Source organism: Phyllobates terribilis, unplaced genomic scaffold (genome assembly GCF_046119375.1).
Source record: "Phyllobates terribilis strain yellow unplaced genomic scaffold, ASM4611937v1 Scaffold_8__6_contigs__length_399053987, whole genome shotgun sequence".
Classification (NCBI taxonomy): domain Eukaryota; kingdom Metazoa; phylum Chordata; class Amphibia; order Anura; family Dendrobatidae; genus Phyllobates; species Phyllobates terribilis.
In genome coordinates this window covers 82,480,013-82,503,351 of record NW_027362768.1, presented here as the reverse complement: position 1 = coordinate 82,503,351, position 23,339 = coordinate 82,480,013, and the positions used below count along the sequence as shown (strand labels likewise).

The 23,339-nt window shown below is 43.6% G+C and overlaps 1 protein-coding gene across 5 annotated transcripts in view; it reads left to right on the top strand.

The window, feature by feature from the left end:
- Nucleotides 1-16,679, top strand: part of AGL (amylo-alpha-1,6-glucosidase and 4-alpha-glucanotransferase) — a 162,962-nt gene extending 146,283 nt beyond the window's left edge. For all 5 annotated transcript variants that reach the window (XM_073643068.1, XM_073643070.1, XM_073643067.1 and 2 more), the window contains 5 exons: nucleotides 622-833; nucleotides 1,869-1,966; nucleotides 12,235-12,322; nucleotides 12,405-12,538; nucleotides 15,938-16,679. In XM_073643068.1, the coding sequence (XP_073499169.1) occupies nucleotides 622-833; nucleotides 1,869-1,966; nucleotides 12,235-12,322; nucleotides 12,405-12,538; nucleotides 15,938-16,055 (650 nt within the window). In that variant the 3' untranslated portion in view covers nucleotides 16,056-16,679. The remainder of the gene's footprint in view (nucleotides 1-621; nucleotides 834-1,868; nucleotides 1,967-12,234; nucleotides 12,323-12,404; nucleotides 12,539-15,937) is intronic.
- Nucleotides 16,680-23,339: the final 6,660 nt, after the last annotated feature.

The window sequence follows — 23,339 nt, the reverse complement described above, 5'->3', positions numbered from 1 at the left end:
GTGGTGATGGCAGTATTGGGCTATGTACTGTCTGTACTGCATCTTCGGGTCTTAGATCATCTACAATTTTTCCACTTCTCTTTACACTTTGATCCCGATTCCTGATTTATCATTTGAGGGAGTTTTTTTTTTAAATCACTTTTTTCTTTTTTTGTCTTTTTCTTTTTTGACTTTTTCGCTCCCAATTCTTCTAAATGACATATGTGGTTCATCAATTTTGACTAAACACAAAAATGCTTTTTATTAATGCCTATAATCTTTTTTGTAACTTTTTAGCACACAAAACCTTATATGTTCCTCCAAAATGTCACAAAAGTAGTGCAAAAAATTCAAGTATAGAAAAAATCATTCCAGGAAGGGACTGGAGTAGATTAGCTCAAAAAGTTTTCAACTTTTCAAAAAGTCAGAATTGACAAATTAGCGGAAAACTTATGAATACCCCAAACCCCTCCCACAATTGCAAATATAAAATAGAGGCAAACACATAAATCTCATTTAAAAAAAAAGAGTAAGTTGCATAGTGAAAAATGGCAAAAACTAGACACAAAAAAGGCTCAAATATATTAGTGATTCGGACCCTTTGACTCTACCATGTTGTATTCCTCTTTGTTATATTTTCAGGGAAAGACGTATTGCTTACGTTCTGCGAGTGGAATCAGCTCATACAAAATCACTTTGAAAGAAACTTCTATGTCTCCGAGAACCCGTCTGATCCTAATGAGCAACGGCCAGACCTGGTTCACAAGCGTGGCATCTATAAAGACAGCTATGGAGCATCTAGTCCCTGGTGTGATTACCAGCTGCGGCCAAACTTCCCTATTGCCATGGTGGTGGTGAGTGTTTATTAGGGCTGAGACTTTTCTTTTCAATGACATTTTTTCAGTCTACAAACATTTGCACCAATAACATTGATGGTATATTAATTATCTATACCATTATTATATGACCATTGGGAGCCTATACAGAAGTACCGCACCCATCCTAGAAAGGACAGCCAATGTACAAGTTAAAAAAACACGAACCATTCAGCTTCTTCCCTATACAGCACCACTTTGGACCAGGCACTGTGTGAAAATTATGTTGCAGCTCCTTTTTCACTTCCGATCAGTGAGTATCCCAGTAATTAGTCCTCCACATATCAGACATTGATTACCGTACATATCTGGTCAATATGCCATCATTGTTCTTTATCAAAACCCTTTAAAGAGGACCATTCACTGGATTTTTTAACGTTTAATCTGAGTACATCCTGCAATTGCCGCTGCTCCACTAATTCTGGAACTGTTTTTCTTTTTCTTCTGTGCCCCTTCGTTCCAAAGTTAAGCCCCTCGCAAATTTGTCCTTTAACAAACTGGGCGTGTATCATAGAACTTCTGTGTGGGTGTTTGCTTTTTCTCTTCTGATGCTGGCCAATCAAAACATGGCCACACCCACAGAAATTATGTGGTGCACCCCCAGTTGATTGAAGGGAAAATTTGCATCTTTGTTGGAGGGGACATAACTTCGAAACAGAAGGTCACAGTAAAAAAAGAAAAACTGTTTTAGAATCACTGGAAGAGCACCGATAAGGGAAAGTACTCTGCTTGAATTAAAAAATCCAATGACACAACCTCTTTAAATACTCAGCTGTCTTAAAGTTTTATTAACTTTATAACATAGGACAGAAGCACCAAGCTGAACACTTCACCCCTAAGGTTTAAAATTTGGTTGGTGTCATAACCTGTAAACACTCATAACATGTCATTATGACATCTCTAGAATTTTATAAAAAATATATGCTCTTTACACAAGATGGTCTTTCTATCAGAAACGACATTTTGCTCTGTCCTCACATGACCACTGACCACCTCTCCATGGTCCTGTTTCAGGCACCAGAGCTCTTTACAGCATCCAAAGCATGGAAAGCTCTCGAAGTGGCTGAGCAGAAATTAATGGGACCTTTGGGAATGAAAACACTGGATCCAGAGTAAGTGAATGGCCAAGCACAATTTCCTTTTCTTTTATGAAATGTATGTATCATTGAAATGTATGGTAGGTTCTGCAGCCTTTGGTATCGATACATCTGAAATAGGTCATTTTGAAAATCTCAGCACATACATTAAATGGGCTTATATTGGAAAAAGAGCATTTTTTGGCATAAAAACTGCCAATCAATGTTGTATAACATTGTCCTGCTCTTATGAAAGTTATGTATAAGGTAGAAATTTCTGGGAATTGAAAAAAAGAAAGAACATTATATTTGCACAGGGCAGGGACTGTTCCTATATCATTTTACAAGATACTGACATTGTGAAAAAGGTATAATTTTAAAGCAGCTATAAAGACCAGAAGCTAATGACCTTAGCTCTCTTGTATCACAGATAAGAAAAAAAGAAGTAAGTTTCAATAATTGTCATAACCACGCAGATTATTTGATTTTACACCTTTGTCCTCCTTTGCAACTACAATCATTAGCGTATAGCACTGATCTAACCTGACAAATGCTGAAATTGCGAGCACCCACTCATCCCCCAAAGTCATGCTAATATGGTCCCTGCCAACAACTGATAGTACATTTTCTTAGTCTGTCCCAATGGGCCTGATTCATCAAAACGCTCCAGCAGAAAATTGTCCTTCTCCATATCAGCCGATCTCAGTGCAGCTTCATTCTTCTATTGCAATTAAACCTACACGAAGTAACTGAATGACCGCCGATCAATAAACGTTTACCAGTCGGCGGTTGTTTCATCGCCGGTTTAGCCTGCGATCTGTAATAGCTCGCTCACTGCACATAGGCTGCCATGGTCTTCGCAATGTGAGTCCTGTCTATACGGGACTATGCTAGAATGATGATCTTTTGTGCTGCACAGAAGATCATTTCACCAGATGAACGAGCGTTTTCCTTATTCATCGGATGACCGGCCGCCTGCTTACATTGAAAGATTATTGAGAAATTATCGTTCTTAAAAGGAAACTGTCATATCCCCAAATTACCGTATATTCCGGCGTATAAGACGACTTTTGAAGACTGAAAAATCTTCTGTCTAGTCTGGGGTCGTCTTATACGCCGGTAATGCTTTTGAACTTTCAGAAATTGACATGCGGGGATACTCTGGGGGTGTTAATAAGCTGCCGTGGCCGTATCCCTGCCATGTCGGAGTTAATATAAGGTGGAGGGAGTTAAAATACGGCGGCGGTAGGTCCAGACAGTCAGCGCTTCTGTGCTGAAACGGACACATCGCTGCGTATTCCCAGCTCCGGACACAGCGCAGGACTTCTGTGCCGACAGCTTTCACTTGTCACAGAAGCGCTGCGCTGTGTCCGGAGCTGGGAAGTTCGCATCGCTTCTGTGACAATATATGAAAAGCCGGCAATTCAGCAGCGGCATAAGCCGGCACCCGACAATTTAGAATAGAAAGAATAGAGCATCACACATAGATTAGATAGATAGAAACATGTCAGTCACATATATATGAAGTACAGTGACAGTGTTGCTTACTGTACTTGTCATTTAGTGTAAAGGATTTATTAAAAAAATAATAGTGTTTTCATGCACCGTCTCTTTAAAAAAGCCGGCCGGCAATTCAGCATCTGTACTCGACAATTTATAACAGAAAGATAGAGCATCACACATAGATTAGATAGATAGAAACATGTCAGTCACATATATATGAAGTACAGTGACAGTGCTGGTTACTGTACTTGTCATCTAGTGTTAAAATAACGGATTTATTTAAAAAAAAATTGGCGTGGGGTTCCCCTTAATTTTAGTCTCTAGCGGAGGTTAAGCAGACGGCTGGGGCAGATGTTTGAAGCCTGGGAAGGGGGTAATACCCACGGAGCTTCCCAGGCTACTAATATCAGCCCCCAGCTGAATACATAGCCTTTACTAGCTATTAAAATGGGGGACCCCCCAAAAAAAATGACGTGGGGTCCCCCCTAATTTAATAGCTAGCAAAGGCTAGGCAGACAGCTGGGGGCTGATATTAATAGCCCAGGAAGGGTGCCATGAATATTGGCCCCCTCCCAGGCTAGAAACACCAGCCGTCAGCCGCCCCAGAAATGGCACATCCATAGGATGCGCCAATTATGGCACTTAGCCTCGCTCTTCCACGCTGCCCTGTAGCGGTGGCAGTGGGGTAATAGGGCTGGGGTTGATGTCAGCTTATAATGCCAGCTGACATCAAGCCCAGGTTAGTAATGGAGAGGCGTCTATAAGACACCCCCATTACTAACCCCATAGTAAAAGTTAAAAAAAACACAAACACCCAGAATAAAGTCCTTTAATTGAAATAAACACACAATTCTTTATTGTTCTAAATTAAACCATACTTACCATCACGCCCATTCCAGCTGAAGCCAACGATCTCCTGCAATAAAAGTAAAATAATAAAGCAACCTCATCCTTACCTTTCCATGGTTCCCAGGACAGCTTCAGCTCTGCTACATCGAGATGACAGGCTGGACCGCAGCAGAACGCCGCCATCCAGCCTGTCATCCCGCACACACTGAGAAGAGCAGGCATGCTTGCGCTCCTCAGTGTCTCGCTGTGACGGCATCCAGATGAGCCGACAATGAACTCAGCTCACCTCCTGGACGTCCGTCACTGACAGCGTGGGAAACTTCTACTGCGCATGCGGGGAGCAGGAGAATTTTCCCACGCTGTCAGTGACGTGCATGAGGTGAGCCGAGTTCATTGGACATGATCTCGGCTCATCTGGATGCCGTCACAGTCAGACACTGAGGAGCACAAGCATGCCTGCGCTTCTCAGTGTCTGCCACATGGCAAGCTGAACGGCAGCGTTCTGCTGCGGTCCAGCCTGTCATGTGAATGTAGCAGAGCTGGACCGGTCCTGGGAACCATGGAGAGGTAAGGATGAGGTTGCTTTATTATTTTACTTTTATTGCAGGAGATCGTTGGCTTCAGCTGGAATGGGCGTGGCGGTAAGTATGGTTTAATTTAGAACATTAAAAAATTGTGTCTTTATTTCAATTAAAGGACTTTATTCTGGGTGTTTGTGTTTTTTTTAATTACTTTACTAGAAATTCATGGTGGTCATGTCTAATATTGGCGTGACCCCATGAATTTCGGGCTTAGGGCCAGCTGATAATGCCAAGCTGGCCCTAACCCCTTTATTACCCAGTGAGCCACCGCACCAGGGCCCTGGATGAGTTGGGTACAGCACCAGAAGATGGCGCTTCTATGAACGCGCCATTTTCCGGGGTGGCTGCGGACTGCAATTTGCAGCGGGGGGGGGCCAGAAAGCTTGGGTCTCCCTGCGCTGCAGATTCCAGCCCCCAGCTGCCTAGTTGTACCTGGCTGGACACAAAAATAGGGCGAAGCCCCACGTCTTTTTTTTTAAAATTATTTCATGAAATAATTAAAAAAAAAAGGGCTTCCCTATATTGTTGTGTCCGGCCAGGTACAAATAGGCAGCTGGTGGTTGGGGGCAGCCCGTTCCTGCCTGCTGTACCTGGCTGGACACAAAAATATGGCGAAGCCCACGTCAACATTTTTGGGAAAAATTAATTACAAAATTAATAATAATTTAGGGACTGCATCTTTATTAACCCCTCAATTGTCATTTAGTGTTAAAATAAAGGATTTTTTAAAAAGAAAATTGGCGTGGGATCCACCATCATTATAGTCTCTAGCAGAGGTTAAGCAGACGGCTGGGGCAGATGTTTGAAGCCTGGGAAGGGGGTAATAACCACGGAGCTTCCCAGGCTACTAATATCAGCCCCCAGCTGAATACCTAGCCTTTACTAGCTATTAGAATGGGGGACCCCCCCAAAAAATGACGTGGGGTCCCCCCTATTTTAATATGTTTATGAGTGACAGTTTTCCTGCTATATACCTGCATGTCATAAGAATTTAAATTAAAAAAGGACCATGTTAAATTCAAATCTGTTTTTTTTTAATTTTTACCGGTGTTTGGTATGCGTTGGAAAAGGGGTAGTCTTATACGGTGAATATATCCTAAACTCTATATTTTAACAGGAAAGTAGGGGGGTCGTCTTATACACCAGGTCGTCTTATACGCCGGAATATACGGTATATAAACATGCAGATATGGTGTAATTCTTCAGCTTATTAGCGGTCTAAAGCTGCTCCGCCGGTGTACTGAATGCCCGGCTACTGGGAGGAAATGAGCTTTTTCTCGTTCTTCTCATTGAGGCACACAGAACCATGTGATAGGCTGCTGCCACCTGGAGGCTGACACTATTATTGCATTTAAATAAAATTAGCTCCTCCCCAGCAGACTATACCTCGCCTGCTGGAGCCAGGCTCCCTCAGTTCTTTGTAGTGTCAGTTGGAGGCAAGGTCTGTCTCAGACCTGTATTAGGTTAGGCGCTAACCATTTTTGCTTTGTGTTTTTCAGATAGATGTCTCTGGGTATCAGAGTGTTATTGTGCACTCTGTTTCACCCATGTAGCGGTGGAGAGAAGAGGCTGTAATTGTTTAGTCCCTATCCTCTCGCGTCGGTGTGGCCAGACCAATGTACCTTGACACTATCTGTAGTGAGGTACTGGGGCGGAGATCCATATGCCAACTAGCTCCTGCCCGCCGCCCCACATAGCATGCATGTGTGTAGGGCAGAAGTTAAAAGGATCTGCATCTTCAGGACAGGTAAGTATAAACCTGTCATGAGCCATTCCATCCCCCCTGTTCCCCGCTCCTCCCCTCCTTCTATTCCTTTCCTTGGGGTGGTAGTTACCAGTGTATGACTCCGGAGGACAGAAGGGGATGGTCCTTGTGCAGGGGCCAGGTGCTGCTGCTGGCTGTTCTACTTGTCCATCTGAGCTCCCTTTGGCCTTAGCTGGTCGTTGTTAGGCAGGTCTGAGTGGGACCTTGCCGCGGAGCTACCTGTGTATCTGCGGGCGTCTGTCTCTTCAGGCTGGGTGGTAGCAGACCGGTCGCTGTTGATGCGGGTCCAATTCAAACTGGCAGAACGGAAGGGCGTGTGGCCATGGAGCGCTTGGTCAATTGGTTGGCTGAAATTTTCCAGCCAATCATCAGGTGGGACGTTTCCAGCCAGTCGGCGACCGTGTTACTCCCAGCCTATAAGCGGTGGTGTTGCAGCATGCCAGGTTTTCGCCCCGTCTTCTTCCTCCTTGTGGCACGGCACTTTTTAATTGGTGTGAAGCATAGAAGCACCTCGGCATCTTCCTCCTAGTAAGATAGCAAGCCCACGGGGGAACAGATTCCTGCAATGTAGATGTGGTACACTGTTGGCTACTGGGGGATACTAAGCACTCTAACAATTTTGTGTCACTGTTTAGTGGACTCATCTAGTTTCTTTCTGCCCTTTCTCTATCACTCATAATGTCTGAGTCTAGAGATGACCATGCACGGCCATTAGCGCAGTCTGCACTTGTCACTTTCTTTGCTTGTGTAACTTGTAATAGTAAGTTTTCCACCAGTCAGTCTGTGGCCTATTGTACCGCCTGTACCTCTCCTGCTATCTTGCTGGTAGCTGTCCAGGGGACCTCTATGACATCTGAGGAAAATATGGCTCCTTTTGCCTGGGCTCGTGATTTAGCTCAGTATGTAGCCGAACTATCCAGGGTGTCTAGGACGCTGGTTACAGTTGTGGAACGATTGCCTGATTGGACTGAGGAAGCAGGGTGCTTTCCCCACCTGTAGCTTATGAAATAATCCCAGGGGAGCTACCTTTAGACAAACACCCGCCGGACGTCCTTTTGGATTAGTGGCTAGGGTCTCTGGGTCCAGAGGCAATGAGAAGGTCAATGCTTGACGGCTGGACCCCACTCAGGGATTCTTCCCAGGAGAGTGGCCGTCTCCTTCTTTTTCAGGAGGCATGGTTTGGGGAAATCAGGGAGGTCATCTCTTCGGGTTACAGACTAGAGTTCACCACTCTACCTTAGGATCATTTCTTTTGCTCTCGCCCTCCCAGGTCTTCCAGCATGAGAGTCAGTTTCGACCAGGCAATAGCTTCCCTGCTTGTAGGTGTTCCTACTTCAGAGCGCTTCAGGGGTCTTATTCAAACCTATTCGTCATCCCCCAAAAGGATGGCTCGGTGTGGCCTATTTTAGATTTAAGCCACCTGAACAAATGGGTTCGGCTTTGTCGCTTCAAGATAAAGTCACTCCGATCAGTGATTGCATCCATGGAAGCCGGGGAATTATCTTCTCTAGATATTCAGAACTCTTATCTGCATGTGCCAATTTTTCCAGCCCATCAGCGATTTCTTTGCTTTGCAGTCAATCAAGATCACTGTCAGTTCAGGGCGCTCCCTTTGGGACTGGCCACAATGCCCAGGGTATTCACAAAGATCCTGGCCCCAGTTATGGTGCTGCTGCGGTCCAGAGGGATAATGGTTTTCCCCTGTCTGGATGATATTCTTGTCAAAGCACCATCCTTTGCTCAAAATCTAGAGAGCCTGCAGATCGTTCTACAGACTGTGGAGCGATTCGGTTGGATTGTCAACAGGGCAAAGTCTATTTTGGTCTACAGCAGCTTTGGTTTCTGGGAATAGTGTTTGACACCGTTCAGACATGAGTATTTCTTCCAGGGAGAAGAGATCATCTCTTCAGTCTTCCATCAGAACTTTTAAGCATTCGGGCAGGCATTCAATTTGATTTTGCATGAAGGCCCTAGGAAAGATGGTGGCAACATTCGATGCAGTGCCGTTTGCTCAATTTCGGTCAAGCCCTCTACAGGACACGCTTCTAGCCTCTTGGGACAGATCAATACAGTCCCTGGATCTGCCTATTCATATGCCCCATCGCTGTTGCCAGTCTCTCAGGTGGTGGTTAACGTCACCCCTGTTAACTCAGGGTCGCTCTTTTCTTCACATTCAGTGGCAGGTGCTCACCACAGATGCCAGCCTTCCTGGCTGGGGAGCAGTCTTTTGTCATTTCACAGTCCAGGGAGTCTGGAGGAGTCAGGAGAGACTTCTCCCAATCTACGTGCAGGTGAACTGTCCATCTGGATCTTTTACATTGGCAGCACTTAGTCCGAGGGTTGCCGATCAGGGTTTAATTAAACAAATTTACTACAGTGGCCTATATCAATTGCCAGGGAGGCACATGAAGCCCATCTGCCATGGCGGAGGTCGCAGGGATTTTGGAGTGGGCAAAGGACAAGGTTCCTCTAATCTCGGCAGTTCATATACCAGGGGTAGACAACTGAGAGGCAGACATTTTTTTAAGTCGCCAGCAGCTATCCGCAGGAGAGTGGACTCTTAACCCGAAGGTGTTCAGGCAGATTTCTCGGTGGTGGGGTACATTGGATATTGATCTATTGGCATCAAGACTAAACCACAAGGACAAGGTGGCGAAATTTTTGGCCAGGTGCTCTGTCCCTCAGATTATCACAGTCGACGCCCTGCTAATCTCTTGGTCTCAGTTCTCTCTGCCTTAACTCTTTCCACCTCTAACGCTTTACCCAGAGTTCTCAAGAAGATCAGGGCAGAGGGTATTCCAGTCATTCTTAGTTTTTCCAGACTGGCCTTGGGGGGCCTGGTATTTGGATGTTATCAATATCCCATGGGCTCTTCTGGACCTTCTGTCCCACGGTCCGTTCTTCCATTCAAATTTACAGGGTGCTGAATTTAACGGTGTGGCTGTTGAAGCCGCAACTTTGAGGGCAGCATGTCTGTATGAATCGGTCATCCAGACTATGATTAGAGCCCAGAAGTCATCCTCATTGTGAGTCTACCATCGCACTTGGAAGGCTTAATTTTGTTGATATGAGTCTACCACTACTTCTCCATTGTCATTTTTCTTGCCTGCGCTACTCTCCTTCTTACAGTCCGGTTTGAAGGCATGGCTGGCACATAACTGCCTCAAGGGTCAGGTGTCCGCCTTGGCTATTCTGTTTTTGAGGGATTTGGCATCTAAACTTCAGGTTAAGACTTTTCTCCAGGGGGTGGCGGGCTTTAGGACACCCTATGGGACTCCCCTGGATCCCTGGGATCTGAATCTTGTTTTGGAAGATCAGTCTCTGCCTTTTGAGCCTATTAAGAGAGTTATTTACAATTTTCTTTTTTATAAGGTAGATTTCCTTATAACCATTATAGGTTATATTTTATTAGGAGGGTCTCAGAGCTTGCGGTTTCATGACACACTCCTTACCTTATTCTTCATCAGGATAAGGTAGTTTTGAGGCCAGTTCTGTCTTTTCTCCCGAAGGTGGTCTCGGGTTTTCACCTTAATGAAGACATTATTTTACCTTCCTTTTGTCCGGCACTGTCTCATCCTATTGAGAAGGCTCTGCACAGGTTGACATTGTTAAAGCTGTAAGGTACTAATTATCTGCCACTGCCTCATTCAGGCGGTCTTATTCCTTGTTTATTATACCAGAGGGCCCTTGTAGGGGTAAGGTCACTTCTGAAGCAACCATTGCCTGCTGGATGAAGATTGCTATTATCCAGGTCTATAGCGCTAGTGCCAGGGTGGCCCCATTTAGGATTAGGGCACACTCTACGCAGGCGGTGGGAGCTTCCTGGGCTGTTCGTCATCGGGCATCGCCTTTGTAGCTCTGTAAAGCAGCTACTTGGGCATCGGTGCATACATTTTCTGAGTTTTATAGAGTCCACACTTTCTCCTCGGCAGATGCAAACCTTGGTAAGAAGATACTGCTGGTGGCAGTAGTCCAGACTTCGACTTAAGTTAAGGCGGAAGACTAAGTGGTAACAGAATGAGATTTAATTCTTTCCCACCCTAGGGACAGCTTTAAGACGTCACATGGTTCTGTTTCCCCCAATGAGATGAACGAGAAAAGTGGATTTTTGGTACTCCACCGTAAAATCTGTTTCTTGTAGTCTTCATTAGGAGACGCAGCTCCCTCCCTTGGTTGCCCGGTTGGGCGTGCAGTTATGTTTCTTTTTGCCTTAATTCATTTCTTTTCTCCTCCTACTGCTTTCTCACAAAACTGAGGAAGTCTGACTCCAGCTGGCGAGGTATAGGCTGCTGGGGAGGAGCCAATTGTAATTAAATATAATAATAGTGTATTAATAATACTATAATAATAATAGTTAATAATAGTTATAATAATAGTGTAATAATAAATATAATAATAGATGGCAGCAGACCATCCCATGGTTCTGTGTTCCCCAATGAGAGTACGAGACACAGATTTTATGGTGATTAACAAAAATCTACTTATTCCTACTGGCAGCCTCTGTCTTTCAGTCATAGCGGCAAGCCTGGTGCGGCTTCAGTCACCACTCAATATATAGTGAGCAGTTGCTGTAATTAACCCCTGACACTGACTGACATCCAGCTCTGCACTGATATTCAATGTGCCAGGATGTGGTTACAGCCTCCGCTCACTTTATATTAAGCAGTGACTGAAGATGCGCTGGTCGCACCTCGATGACTGAAAGCTGGAGGCTACCCAGAGGAATAAAGTTACTTTCCCCCGGTAACTGGGCTTTCAGTGCGTTGGCCCAACAGCTTTAGAGTGCTATTAACCTGCAGATTAACCCTATTTTTGCAGGTAAATGGCGTTTGGAGACATTACAGGTCCCCTTTAAGAACTATAATGCTTATGGTGTGATTGGTTGCACAAGGCAGCGCAGATCTATATGAATGTGCTCTTATTACTTCTAATCCTAATTTAAGATCGGGAATCCCTTATCACATAAAAGCCAATAGTAGCAAAGCCCATGTGTGAGAATCACCTGTGAGCAGATGGTAGGTGCCGGCTTAGTGGTCATTATTGCTGGCTTTGCTGTATTCTCTTGGGTTCTTACAAAATACAGAGATGTGAACACAGACTAAATAGATCTAATTTTCCTAACTTCAAGGCGACTTTACAAAGTTCCTGCACCCCGAGTGCAGAACTCATGTTTTATTTTCTGCTTTTAACAATGAAGCAATTTCACCTTTTAATCAGACGTTTATGAGAAGCCCTCGCTTTACGCTACAGTATTAAGCTCTGCGCCAGGTCTGACTGACAGCGAGGACAGAACTGTGCCCTTCATAAGTGTCACGCGAGCCGCCATTCACAGACCTCACCCTGTCACACCTACATCACAATGCATTTTATCTGACGATAGATGTTTGCAGAGATACAAAGCTTTCCAACAGAGTTACCATAGGTCTCTTACACTACCCTGATCCTGGGCACTATATAGCGGCACCCAGTGCCCACCTCTCTGGGGTACAACGCTGCAGGGTCTCGGAGGCCTTCCTTGTTGGCGGTAATCATGTGTCGGGCTGTCGTTATGTAACCCCTGCACTGTCTGCATGAAGACTAATTAATGTTTCCTTTGCCTTTTCTAGTGACATGGTTTACTGCGGAGTATATGACAATGCTCTGGATAGTGACAATTATAATATTGCAAAAGGATTTAATTACCACCAGGGACCAGTAAGGCTGCTTCTCCTTTTTTCTCCTAAATCCCTGTCTGTGCTGAGCCAGATCTTGACAGTAAGTCTGCTCTGTTTTCCAGGAATGGCTCTGGCCCATTGGGTACTTCCTGCGTGCCAAGCTGCACTTCGCCAAGAAGATAGACCAGGAGGCGTACCAGAAAACAGTGGTGTTAGTGAAGAATGTACTGTCTCGTCACTACACACATCTGGAGAGGTGAGGACACACTTATAATGGCATATAGGACGCTGTTCACATGCCTCATTCTTTACCTCTTCACCAGCACCATCGTCTGGTCATTTCTCCACTCACCCAACCATCCAAGGTGAAAATGTTCTTTGTGGTCCAACCTGTGACATAAGCAGCGGAAAATGGAATAAAAATATATTTGGCAGAACCTTTTAAAGGCAATCTGTCACTAGGTTTTTTGCCAGCTAATCTGAGAGCAGCACCCTGATTCCAGTGGCGTGTCACTTTTTTAGCTGCTTGTTGTAGTTTCAATAAAATCAGCGTTTTATCAGCAGTAGATTATCACTAGAGGACTAGTAAACCTGCTGCCAGGTAGTTCTTCATATTCATTAGCTCTGTATACCTACTGATTGGCAGCTTTCTGCCTATGCACAGTGTACACAGAAAGCTGCCAATCAAGTGGTGTTGGCAGGGTTATACAGAGCTCAGGATTCAGAGAATTGGGAGATCTGCCGCAGAGAAAACAGGGATTGTATCAATACTGCAACAAGCAGCCCAGTAAGTGACACTGCTGGAATCGGATTCTCTGCCCCTACATCATGCAGCTGTCAGATAGGGTGGCAAAAACCTGGTGACAGATTCCCTTTAAATGATCTTAACTGTTTAGATCAAGAAGACGACTCCCTAAAGCCGGCTTAGTGGTTAACTAATTACCAGAAGTCAAGCTTATGAAATGTGCGGTGCTCAGCTGTTGTTATAAGCCGAGGTTGTGGCCAAAAGTGTTTTCCCCCTGGGAAATGTTAATTTATATCTTCTGAATCAATAGCCACCCATGTCATTTATGGATGGGCTGGATCCATTACTACTTAGTGATACTCCAGCTCATAGAGGACGATTCTCCAGCAGACGTCAACCTCCATAATGACTATTTGCCCAAATGAGGCATTATATAGCTATCTCTTCCATCTCCATGCACAGGAGTGCTCGGCCCAGCCCAGCGTTCTTGTGTCCTGTATAGGAAAGCAGCAGATTATTTCCTGCAGAATACAAGGATCAGTTTATGAAATTCAACAGCCGAATCCTTCTCTCCTCCAACGTCGTCATCAGTCAGGGAGTCTCCATGCACATTAGATGGTTGGCCCATCCTGACACAGGGCTCCGCTGACTTTCATCCAACATGTATGGCATAAATGTCAAACTCTTGCCCGGCAGGGTGATTATATTTGGCCCGCGACACCAGAACCACCACCCTTATATGGGGACATTATTCTGTATGGAAGACTGTGTGGGGCCATTATTCTGTATGGAGGACTATGTGGGGCCATTATACTGTATGGACGACTATGTGGGGCCATTATTCTGTATGGACGACTATGTGGGGCCATTATACTGTATGGACGACTATGTGGGGCCATTATACTGTATGGAAAGCTATGTGGGGCCATTATACTGTATGGAGGATTATGTGGGGCCATTATACTGTATGGAGGATTATGTGGGGCCATTATACTGTATGGAGGATTATGTGGGGCCATTATTCTGTATGGAGGACTATGTGGGGCCATTATTCTGTATGGAGGACTGTGTGGGGCCATTATTCTGTATGGAGGAGTATGTGGCCCATTATTCTGTATGGAGGACTATGTGGGATCATTATTCTGTATGGAGGACTATGTGGGACCATTATTCTGTATGGAGGACTGTGTGGGACCATTATTCTGTATGGAGGACTATGTGGGGTCCATTATTCTGTATGGAGAACTATGTGTGGCCATTATTCTGTATGGAGGACTCTGTGGGGCCCATTATTCTGTATGGAGGACTATTATTCTGTATGGAGGACTCTGTGGGGCCCATTATTCTGTATGGACAACTCTGTGGGGCCCATTATTCTATATGGAGGACTATTATTCTGTATGGAGGACTATGTGGGGCCATTATTCTGTATGGAGGACTATGTGGGGCCATTATTCTGTATAGAGGACTATGTGGGGCCATTATTCTGTATAGAGGACTATGTGGAGCCCATTATTCTGTATAGAGGACTATGTGGGGCCATTATTCTGTATAGAGGACTATGTGGGGTCATTATTCTGTATGGGGCTGTTATACTGTATACTGAGTGGCCCGCGACTTTGTCCAAGATTTTAATTCTGGCCCTCTGTGTGTTTGAGTTTGACATCCCTGATGTACGGGGACCTTAGGTTAAACCTTTTAATATCATTAACACCTTAATCCATTTTATTGAGAAAATGAGCAACTTTGTAAACATTGTACACTGCGTTACCGTACTTATCTTGTACCAGGAGCAAGTGCGGCTGCATTCACCTTATTAAAGGTCCATATTTGCACAGTGGTATTCTTGCCAGAATTAGGAGCGAATCCTATCAGATACAGATGGTTAGTCTGCATTATGGCTAAAGCTACATTTATAGATCAGCAAACCTCCATTCTTGGCTCAGTGACTTGCAGAATGTGCATTCTGGGGTGCGGTCTCATTTTGACTGTAATCTGATGGATGAATGGCTGGCTGCCATACGGTATAGCTCAGATATGGGTGTATTTGTTAAGAAGCTTATTGTCACAGCTAATAGATTAGTGATTACAGCTCTGAGGTACGATACAAGAGCAGCATATAAAAGAAAAAAAGGAAAACTTCGACACAAACAGTCCAATTGTTATCACATAGAATATATTAAACTTTATTAAAGTTTAAAATCAGATGTGAACATGGATTACAAACACAAGGGATATTTAAAGTAAAAGCTGTAAGGGGACGCCAGATAGGAGTGTACAATATAAGTGGGATAAGGGAGCTGAGTCACCATCAATCTGATATAACATAATATATAAATATATATACATCTAATGAAAATTCCATGATGCTAATAAGTATAAAATTAATACAATAAAGTGCAAGTGCCTATGTAGTATTTAAACAAAAGAGTTGATCATCCAATTTCTAGGAGCAAAATATACAGAATGAGGAGCTGGTGCTGTAGTGATCAGGATCTATCTGCTTTACCATGTGGCAGATGAATTGCTTACTATTGATCTAAAAGTGCGTTGTTAGCAGCTCTGTATTTTATGTAACAAACCCAAATCCTCAAAGAAGTGCATCAGCGATAACTATTATAGGTCAAAGGGTGGCATATATAATCTGATTATTATAGACCCACTCCTCGATGGCGCACACCCCGACGTGCGTTTCGGCTTAGCAGCATTCATCAGGGCATATACAGTATAATAACCTGTATTCACAAAGCCATTCATCTTATGCTTGTATGTAGGCACCATTGTGAACATGTGTATTAATACTGTAATCTGGAGGAGCGTAATCACGCTCAGCCACTCGCTTCTAGATAACTGTGGTGGTACATGACGTGTCTTCTGCTTTAGTAATGTTGCTTTCTTTCCCTTTTCCAGATCCTCCTGGAAAGGTCTTCCAGAACTCACCAATGAGAATGGTCAGTACTGTCCGTTCAGCTGTGAGACACAAGCCTGGTCTATATCTGTAGTGCTCGAGGTGCTACATGACCTGTAGGACGCTCCACTTGTGTCACCTGTGAAGAAGTAGCAGGATGAATGGTCACGAGCGCTGGAGGACCTGTATGTAAGGCACTGACCTCCCTGTGAGGTGACTTACCGCAGGGAGTAGATATTTGTTGTGTGAAATGCTTGTTTACTTTGCACATAACCCATCGGTCCTGCCATAAGTACATGAGGACCCGCTGGTCACTGTGCTTTAGGAGTTTTCTGTTTTTAATGATGTAAATACAGTCATCAGTTTCCTGACCACAATGGTGCTGCAGCAGAAGATCTCACAATATAGCGGAGCGCTTGGACAGTACATAATGAACTAGGATTATAATTGCTGAACATTACTGTACGATGGGGTCAGACATTAGAAAATCTCTTTTAATGTTGAGGAGGCATGAGTAGAAGTGCAGAATACATTGGGGTCGGAGGTATCTATTATAACTAGGGTAACATCTTATTTACCGTAGTCTGTTACAAAGGAATATTCTTGTCCTCCTGGCCATATAGGTGGTTAGTGTAGACACAGCGTGTGAGATACTGCATGGTGTATACCTTACCTAAGACTGTAATAATCATGTCTGTCTGTGATCTCCTGTAAATCTGTGCAATAAAGCCTTCACTATTAGTGCTTCTTGTCTCACTTCTCGTACATGCTATCTCCCTATGAGCAGTATTTCTTTTGTCGTTTCCATAAATAGTACTTTATTTAGCCCTATAATATAAAAGTCTTGCTGCGTGTACACAGTATGTCATTTACCAGATTACACTGTTAATCGACAATATGCAGATTGATGTATCTGTCTCCAAGCGTGCCTAATATGATATTCCCATAAATCAGTAGACTGTGATTACATAAAACATATCAATACATTTTACTAGGGGTAAGTTGCACCTTCCTGACCTGCTAGCTGCCTGTGCCCATACACATTAGGTGTAGGTTGTCTGATCTCTCCAATTTCAGCAGGATTAGCCAAACTAATATTATTGTGTCCCAAAGCCTCCCTGACAGCAAAAACTGGGGTAAAAAAAGATCAGGTGCATTAGATTTCAGCAAGTGGTGAAGAATAGCTATTGCCTAAAAAATCTCAGCCGGTAGATTCTGTATGTGTATGGGCTTAGTGAAGTGTGCCTATTAGTCAGAATAAGCTTTTGTATGTGGGCATGAAGAATAACACTATCTCTGGACATTTTGTGAATTATATATGTGAGATTTTCATTAGTTTTCCCCTGTGCAGGTTCTAGCTCCAGTTTTCTACCTCCAATAGGTTTTTAATTAGTGAGTGAGGACTATCTGCTAAGAAGTCTTCCATACACAGTAGAATAAACGGCGAGGTGTTGGTGCTCTACCTGATAAAAAGGTACAATACTCAGCGAATTATAGGCTCCAATATTTAGCCGAAAACCGGTTTGTGTCCATTGTACTGGTGACTTCCAATAAAGGTAACTTATAGTTTGCTGAGCATTGTATATTTTTATCGGGTACCGCACCAACACCTCCCCATCTCGTCTATCAGTTGTTAATCCGCTCCTTCCCTAAGAGAGTTCTTTTCTGGTGCTGTCTCCCATAGCAGAGGTGAAAACTCTTCACACACCACCTTTTATTTTACCACCTGAGCACCACCTAAACTACATCTCTTCATCCTATACACAGTACACAGGCAGAGGGATTCCTGCTCCTTTTCTGCAGCACTCTGACGGAAGCATTAGTAGCATAGGCATAGGGGACATTATTAAGCGGTACTGAGCTGTGTGGCTGTGAATCCAGCTCTGGAGTGAAATAACTTTGCTGCAGCACAATCTGCCTTATCTCTGTGTGCTGAGTGCTCCTCTCTTTTCTTCCCCCACTCTTCTCTATATAGATTAATAGGAGCTATAGCCTGATACTTTTGGAAGCTGGCAATCTGTTTTATTTTGATGCTTTTTTGTGATTGATCACTGCTGTTATTTATAGATGTAGGAATCTAGTGGGAGAAGAAAACTAAACTGTTCCTTTAAAATGATAAATCAAATCAGTGAAATTCATCCTTTTAACATGCAGTTTTACTACTGATTGTGCTGATAGATGAACATAGGGCACTTGATGCAACAGAAAGGTGGCTTGCTGCTCGCCTGCCGAGCTTGCAGCTGTGTTATATTTCTTTAGTAATGATTTTTATCTTGATCTGTGCACAGAATAGGTCTCAGACATTGTGCAAATTCCTACTTACCATCCATCTTGTCAAAGTGTCGATAAATCTGTTCTTGTCATCAAAAGTCAATGTTATATAATGAGGACATACAGTACCCAACAACAATAAGATATGGATCTTTTAATGTCGAGATGACTGTACAGTGACATTTATTTTATCTTCTCCATTCTGTACACTTTTTACTTACCAGCTATAAGCACTCATCACATCGACGTGACCTCTGCCCGTCCTCAGACCCACAGAGCTTAGCTTTACAGATTACAAGACCTGCCTAAAGCATGGAGGGGGTATCAAGAATACTGTTAAAGATGCATGCATTTATGTACAATTTATGGTAAAAAGTGCAATTTGCAATAAATGTTTAAAAATGGCAGTGGCCCATGTGGCTTGAGCAAAGCAGTAACATGCCGGGCATGTAAGGCACCTTATGGTTGATGTACGTATACAATAATATTAATTTATCCACATATTTAACACTTCACAACATTTTCAGCCTTGCAGATTTTTATACACTTTTCAAAACTGTTGGGATTGATGCAAAAAGAGTCGCAAACACAATAAATTTGTCATATAGCATGTACTCATTTTATAAGCACAATTTGTAACTTACTTATTGTCACCTTACGGAAACACTGTAGGAATCTTGCCTGACCTGCAATAACCAAGCAAAGTTTAATCAACCCTGAAAGTGAAAGGAAGATAAAACTCCAGTGATAAGTCCCCCATACACATTACACTGTAAGCCAAACCTGCCAATATTGACAGATTGGATCAACAGTCTAATGTGTATGGGGGCGCCCGACAACTGATCATTTAGGAAGATGTCGATCAGGCATGTCAGATCTCTGACTGACGATAATATTGTTCTCCAGAAGAGATGTCAGACGGTGGCTTTCTCATAGGGAACATAGGCGGAATGAGTGCTTCTGTGTATGGTAAAGATGGATGTCAGCCAAACTATCGACTAAAGCATCCACTTAATGTGTATGCCCGGCTTTAGATTTTTCTAGGTAGTTCTAAACTATAATCGGCACTAATAGAAGATTAGTACTTTCATAATTAAGTGATAACATTTAACTGTTTGTGCAGGTATATACAGTGGGTGAAATAAGTATTGAACATGTCACCAATTTTCTAAGTAAATATATTTCTAAAGGTGCTATTGACATGAAATTCTCACCATATGTAACAACCCATCAAATCCACACAGGCAAACAAATCAAACCATAGATGTCCATATATTAAGTAATGTGTAATAATGAGAAATGAGACCAGGAAAAAGTATTGAACACACATACAGAATTTTAATTAATACTTCGTACAAAAGCCTTTATTGGTGATAACAGCTTTAAGACACATCCTGAATGAAGAAACCAGTCACATACATTGCTCAGGTGTGGTTTTGGCCCATTCTTCCATACAAATCCTGAAGGTCCTGTGGGCTCCTTCTATGAACTCTGAGCTTTAGTTCCTTCCATAAATTTTCTATTGGATGGCTGGGCCATTCTAGCAGATTTATTTTCCTTCTCTGAAACCAACTGAGAATTTCTTTGGCTGTGTGTTTGGGATCATTGTCGTGCTGAAATGTCCACCCTCATTTCATCTTCCTGGTAGATGGCTGCATATTTTTAGCAAGAATGTCTCGGTACATTTGTCCAACTATCCTTCCTTCAGTCATGTGAAGTTTGCACTGACATATGCTGAAAAACAGCCCCACACCATGATGTTCCAAACTCCACTCTTGGTACAGTGTTTTTGGGGTGATATGCATTGCCTTTTGGCCTCCAAACATGGTGTGTATTATGGCATTCAAAGAGTTTAATTTTGGTCTCATCTGACCAGACTATATTCTCCCAGTATTTCACAGTCTTGTCTAAATGTTGTTGAACAAACTTTAACCCCTTAATAACATCTGACGTACTAATACGCGTCTGTGCCCTGGGACTTAAGAGCCAGACCCGTATTAGTACGTCATGGCGATCGCGCTCGCACACAGGCTGTGCGGGCGCGATCGCCACCGGGTGTCAGCTGATTGTCACAGCTGACACCCGGTACTATGTGCAGGGAGCGGTCCTGCACCGCTCCCAGCACATTAACCCCCGCGATGCTGCGATCGAAGTCGATCGCGGCATTGCGGGGGCAAGGGGAGGTGATCGGCGATACTCACCTCCTCTTCCGGCTTCCAGCGCAGTCTGCAAAGGCTTCCCGGGTGTTGCCATGACGACCCGATGTCGTCATGACAACATCCGGGTCACCAGAGAGCAGGAAGATTGCTTGGGCATGCGCAGTGCATCTCCAAGCAATCTTCACACTGTGCACTTCTGACAGCCTTCATGGCATAGGGATGGTGCTTCATTCCTGTGCCATGCAGGCGATCAGAAAAAAAAAAGTGAAAGTCCCAGAGTGGGACAAAGTAATAAAGTGTATAAACTGTGTGAAAGTGGAAAAAAAAAAAAAATGTGCAAAAATATAATAAAAAAATAAAAAAAATAATACATCAAAAATAAAAATATAATGTACCCATCAATAAATATTATTATAAAAAAAACAATAAAAGTACACATATTTGGTATCGCCGCGTCCGGAACAACCTGACCTATAAAACTGTTGCACTAGTTAACCCCTTCAGTGAACACGGTAAAAAAAAAAAAAAAAAAAACGAAGCAAAAAACAATGCTTTATCACCATACCGCCAAACAAAAAGTGGAATAACACGCGATCAAAAAGACGCATATAAATAAAAATGATACCGCTGAAAACGTCATCTCGTCCCGCAAAAAACAAGCTGCCATACAGCTCCATCAGCCGAAAAATATAAAAGTTATAGCTCTCAGAATAAAGCGATGCTAAAAAATATTTTTTTCTATAAAATAGCTTTTATTGTGTATAAGCACCAAAACATAGAAAAATGATACAAATGTGGTACCGCTGTAAACGTACTGACCCGAAGAATAAAGCTACCTCATCAATTTTACCACACGCGGAACAGAATAAAAAAATAAAAAAAAAAACAATTCCTGAATTGTTGGTTTTTGTTTATTCTGCCTCCCAAAAATCGGAATAGAAAGCGATCAAAAAATGTCACGTGCCTGAAAATGGCACCAATAACAACGTCAAGTCATCCCGCAAAAAACGAGCCGTCACATGACTGTCTGCCAAAATCTGGAAAAATTATAGCTCTCAAAATATGGCGATGCAAAAACTAGATTTTACAAAAAATGCATCTTTTAGTGTGTGACAGCTGTCAGTCATAAAAACCCCATATGATTCTGGTATCGCTGTAGTCTCACCGACCCGAAGAATAAGGTCATCTAATCACTTATACCGCATGAGGAACGGCGTCAAAAATAAACTCTTGGGTTAGGATTGGGCTAGGGTTAGGGCTGGGTTTGGGGCTAGGGTTGTGCTGGGGCTAGGGTTGTGCTGGGGCTAGGGTTGTGCTGGGGCTAGGGTTGTGCTGGGGCTAGGGTTGTGCTGGGGCTAGGGTTGTGCTAGGGCTAGGGTTGTGCTAGGGTTAGGGCTGGGGTTGGGATTTTTTTCAAAAGTAAGAAAAAAAGATGACGATATGGCGACTAGTGTTGAGAGCAAGTGCTCGCTACTTGAGTTTGCATCGGGTGCTCTGGTATGCATTGAGTATCGTGGGTATTTGAGTGACATGCTCGAGTCTCTGCCCCATATGCTTCGCGGCCAAAAAACTTTACGGGGATTGCCTGCCATGCACGAGCGATCCCCGCATGTTTTTTTTGGGTGTCTAATAACCGTGAAACATGCGGAGCAGGGACTCGAGCATGTCACTCGAGCACACGCTGTACATGGTGCATACCTGAGTACCCGATGCAAACTCAAGTAGCGAGCACTTGCGCTCAAGAATAATGACAACTTATTCAATATGATGACCTAATGTAAACAAATTCTGTGCCGTACCTCTGGGTTCAAAATGTTCACTATACACCTTAATAAAATCCTTGAGGGGTATAGTTTCCAAAATGGGGACACTTGTGGGGGAGCTCCACTGTTTAGGCACATCACGGGCTCTCCAAACGCGACATGGTGTCCGCTAACAAATTGAATGGAAAATCGGCTCAAATTGTTAGCGGACGCCATGTTGCGTTTGGAGAGCCCCTGTGTGCCCAAACATTGGAGCTCCCCCACAAGTGACCCCATTTTGGAAACTAGACCCCCCAAGGCACCTATCTAGATGCATAGTGAGCACTTGGAACCCCCAGGTGCTTCACAAATTGATTCGTAAAAATGAAAAAGTGAAAAAAAAAACACTTTTTCATTTTTATGAATCAATTTGTGAAGCACCTGGGGTTCCAAGTGCTCACTATGAATCTAGATAGGTGCCTTGGGGGGTCTAGTTTCCAAAATGGGGTCACTTGTGGGGGAGCTCCAATGTATGGGCACACAGGGACTCTCCAAATGCAACATGATATCCGCTAACAAATTGTCGGCTCAATTTGTTAGCGGATATCATGTTGCATTTGGAGAGTCCCTATGTGCCCAAACATTGGAGATCCCCCACAAGTGACCCCATTTTGGAAACTAGACCCCCCAAGGCACCTATCTAGATGCATAGTGAGCACTTGGAACCCCAGGTGTTTCACAAATTGATTCATAAAAATGAAAAAGTGTTTTTTGTTTCACTTTTTCATTTTTACGAATCAATTTGTGAAGCACCTGGGGGTTCCAAATGCTCACTATGCATCTAGAAAGGTGCCTTGGGGGGTCTAGTTTCCAAAATGGGGTCACTTGTGGGGGAGCTCCAAAGTTTGGGCACGGAGGGGCTCTCCAAACGCAATGTGGTGTCCGCTAACAATTTGAGCCGATTTTCCATTCAATTTGTTAGCGGATACCATGTTGCATTTAGAGAGTCCCTGTGTGCCCAAACATTGGAGCTCCCCCACAAGTGACCCCATTTTGGAAACTAGACCCCCCAAGGCACCTATCTAGATGCATAGTGAGCACTTGGAACCCCTAGGTGCTTCACAAATTGATTCGTAAAAATGAAAAAGTGTTTTTTTTTCACTTTTTCATTTTTACGAATCAATTTGTGAAGCACCTGGGGGTTCCAAGTGCTCACTATGCATCTAGAAAGG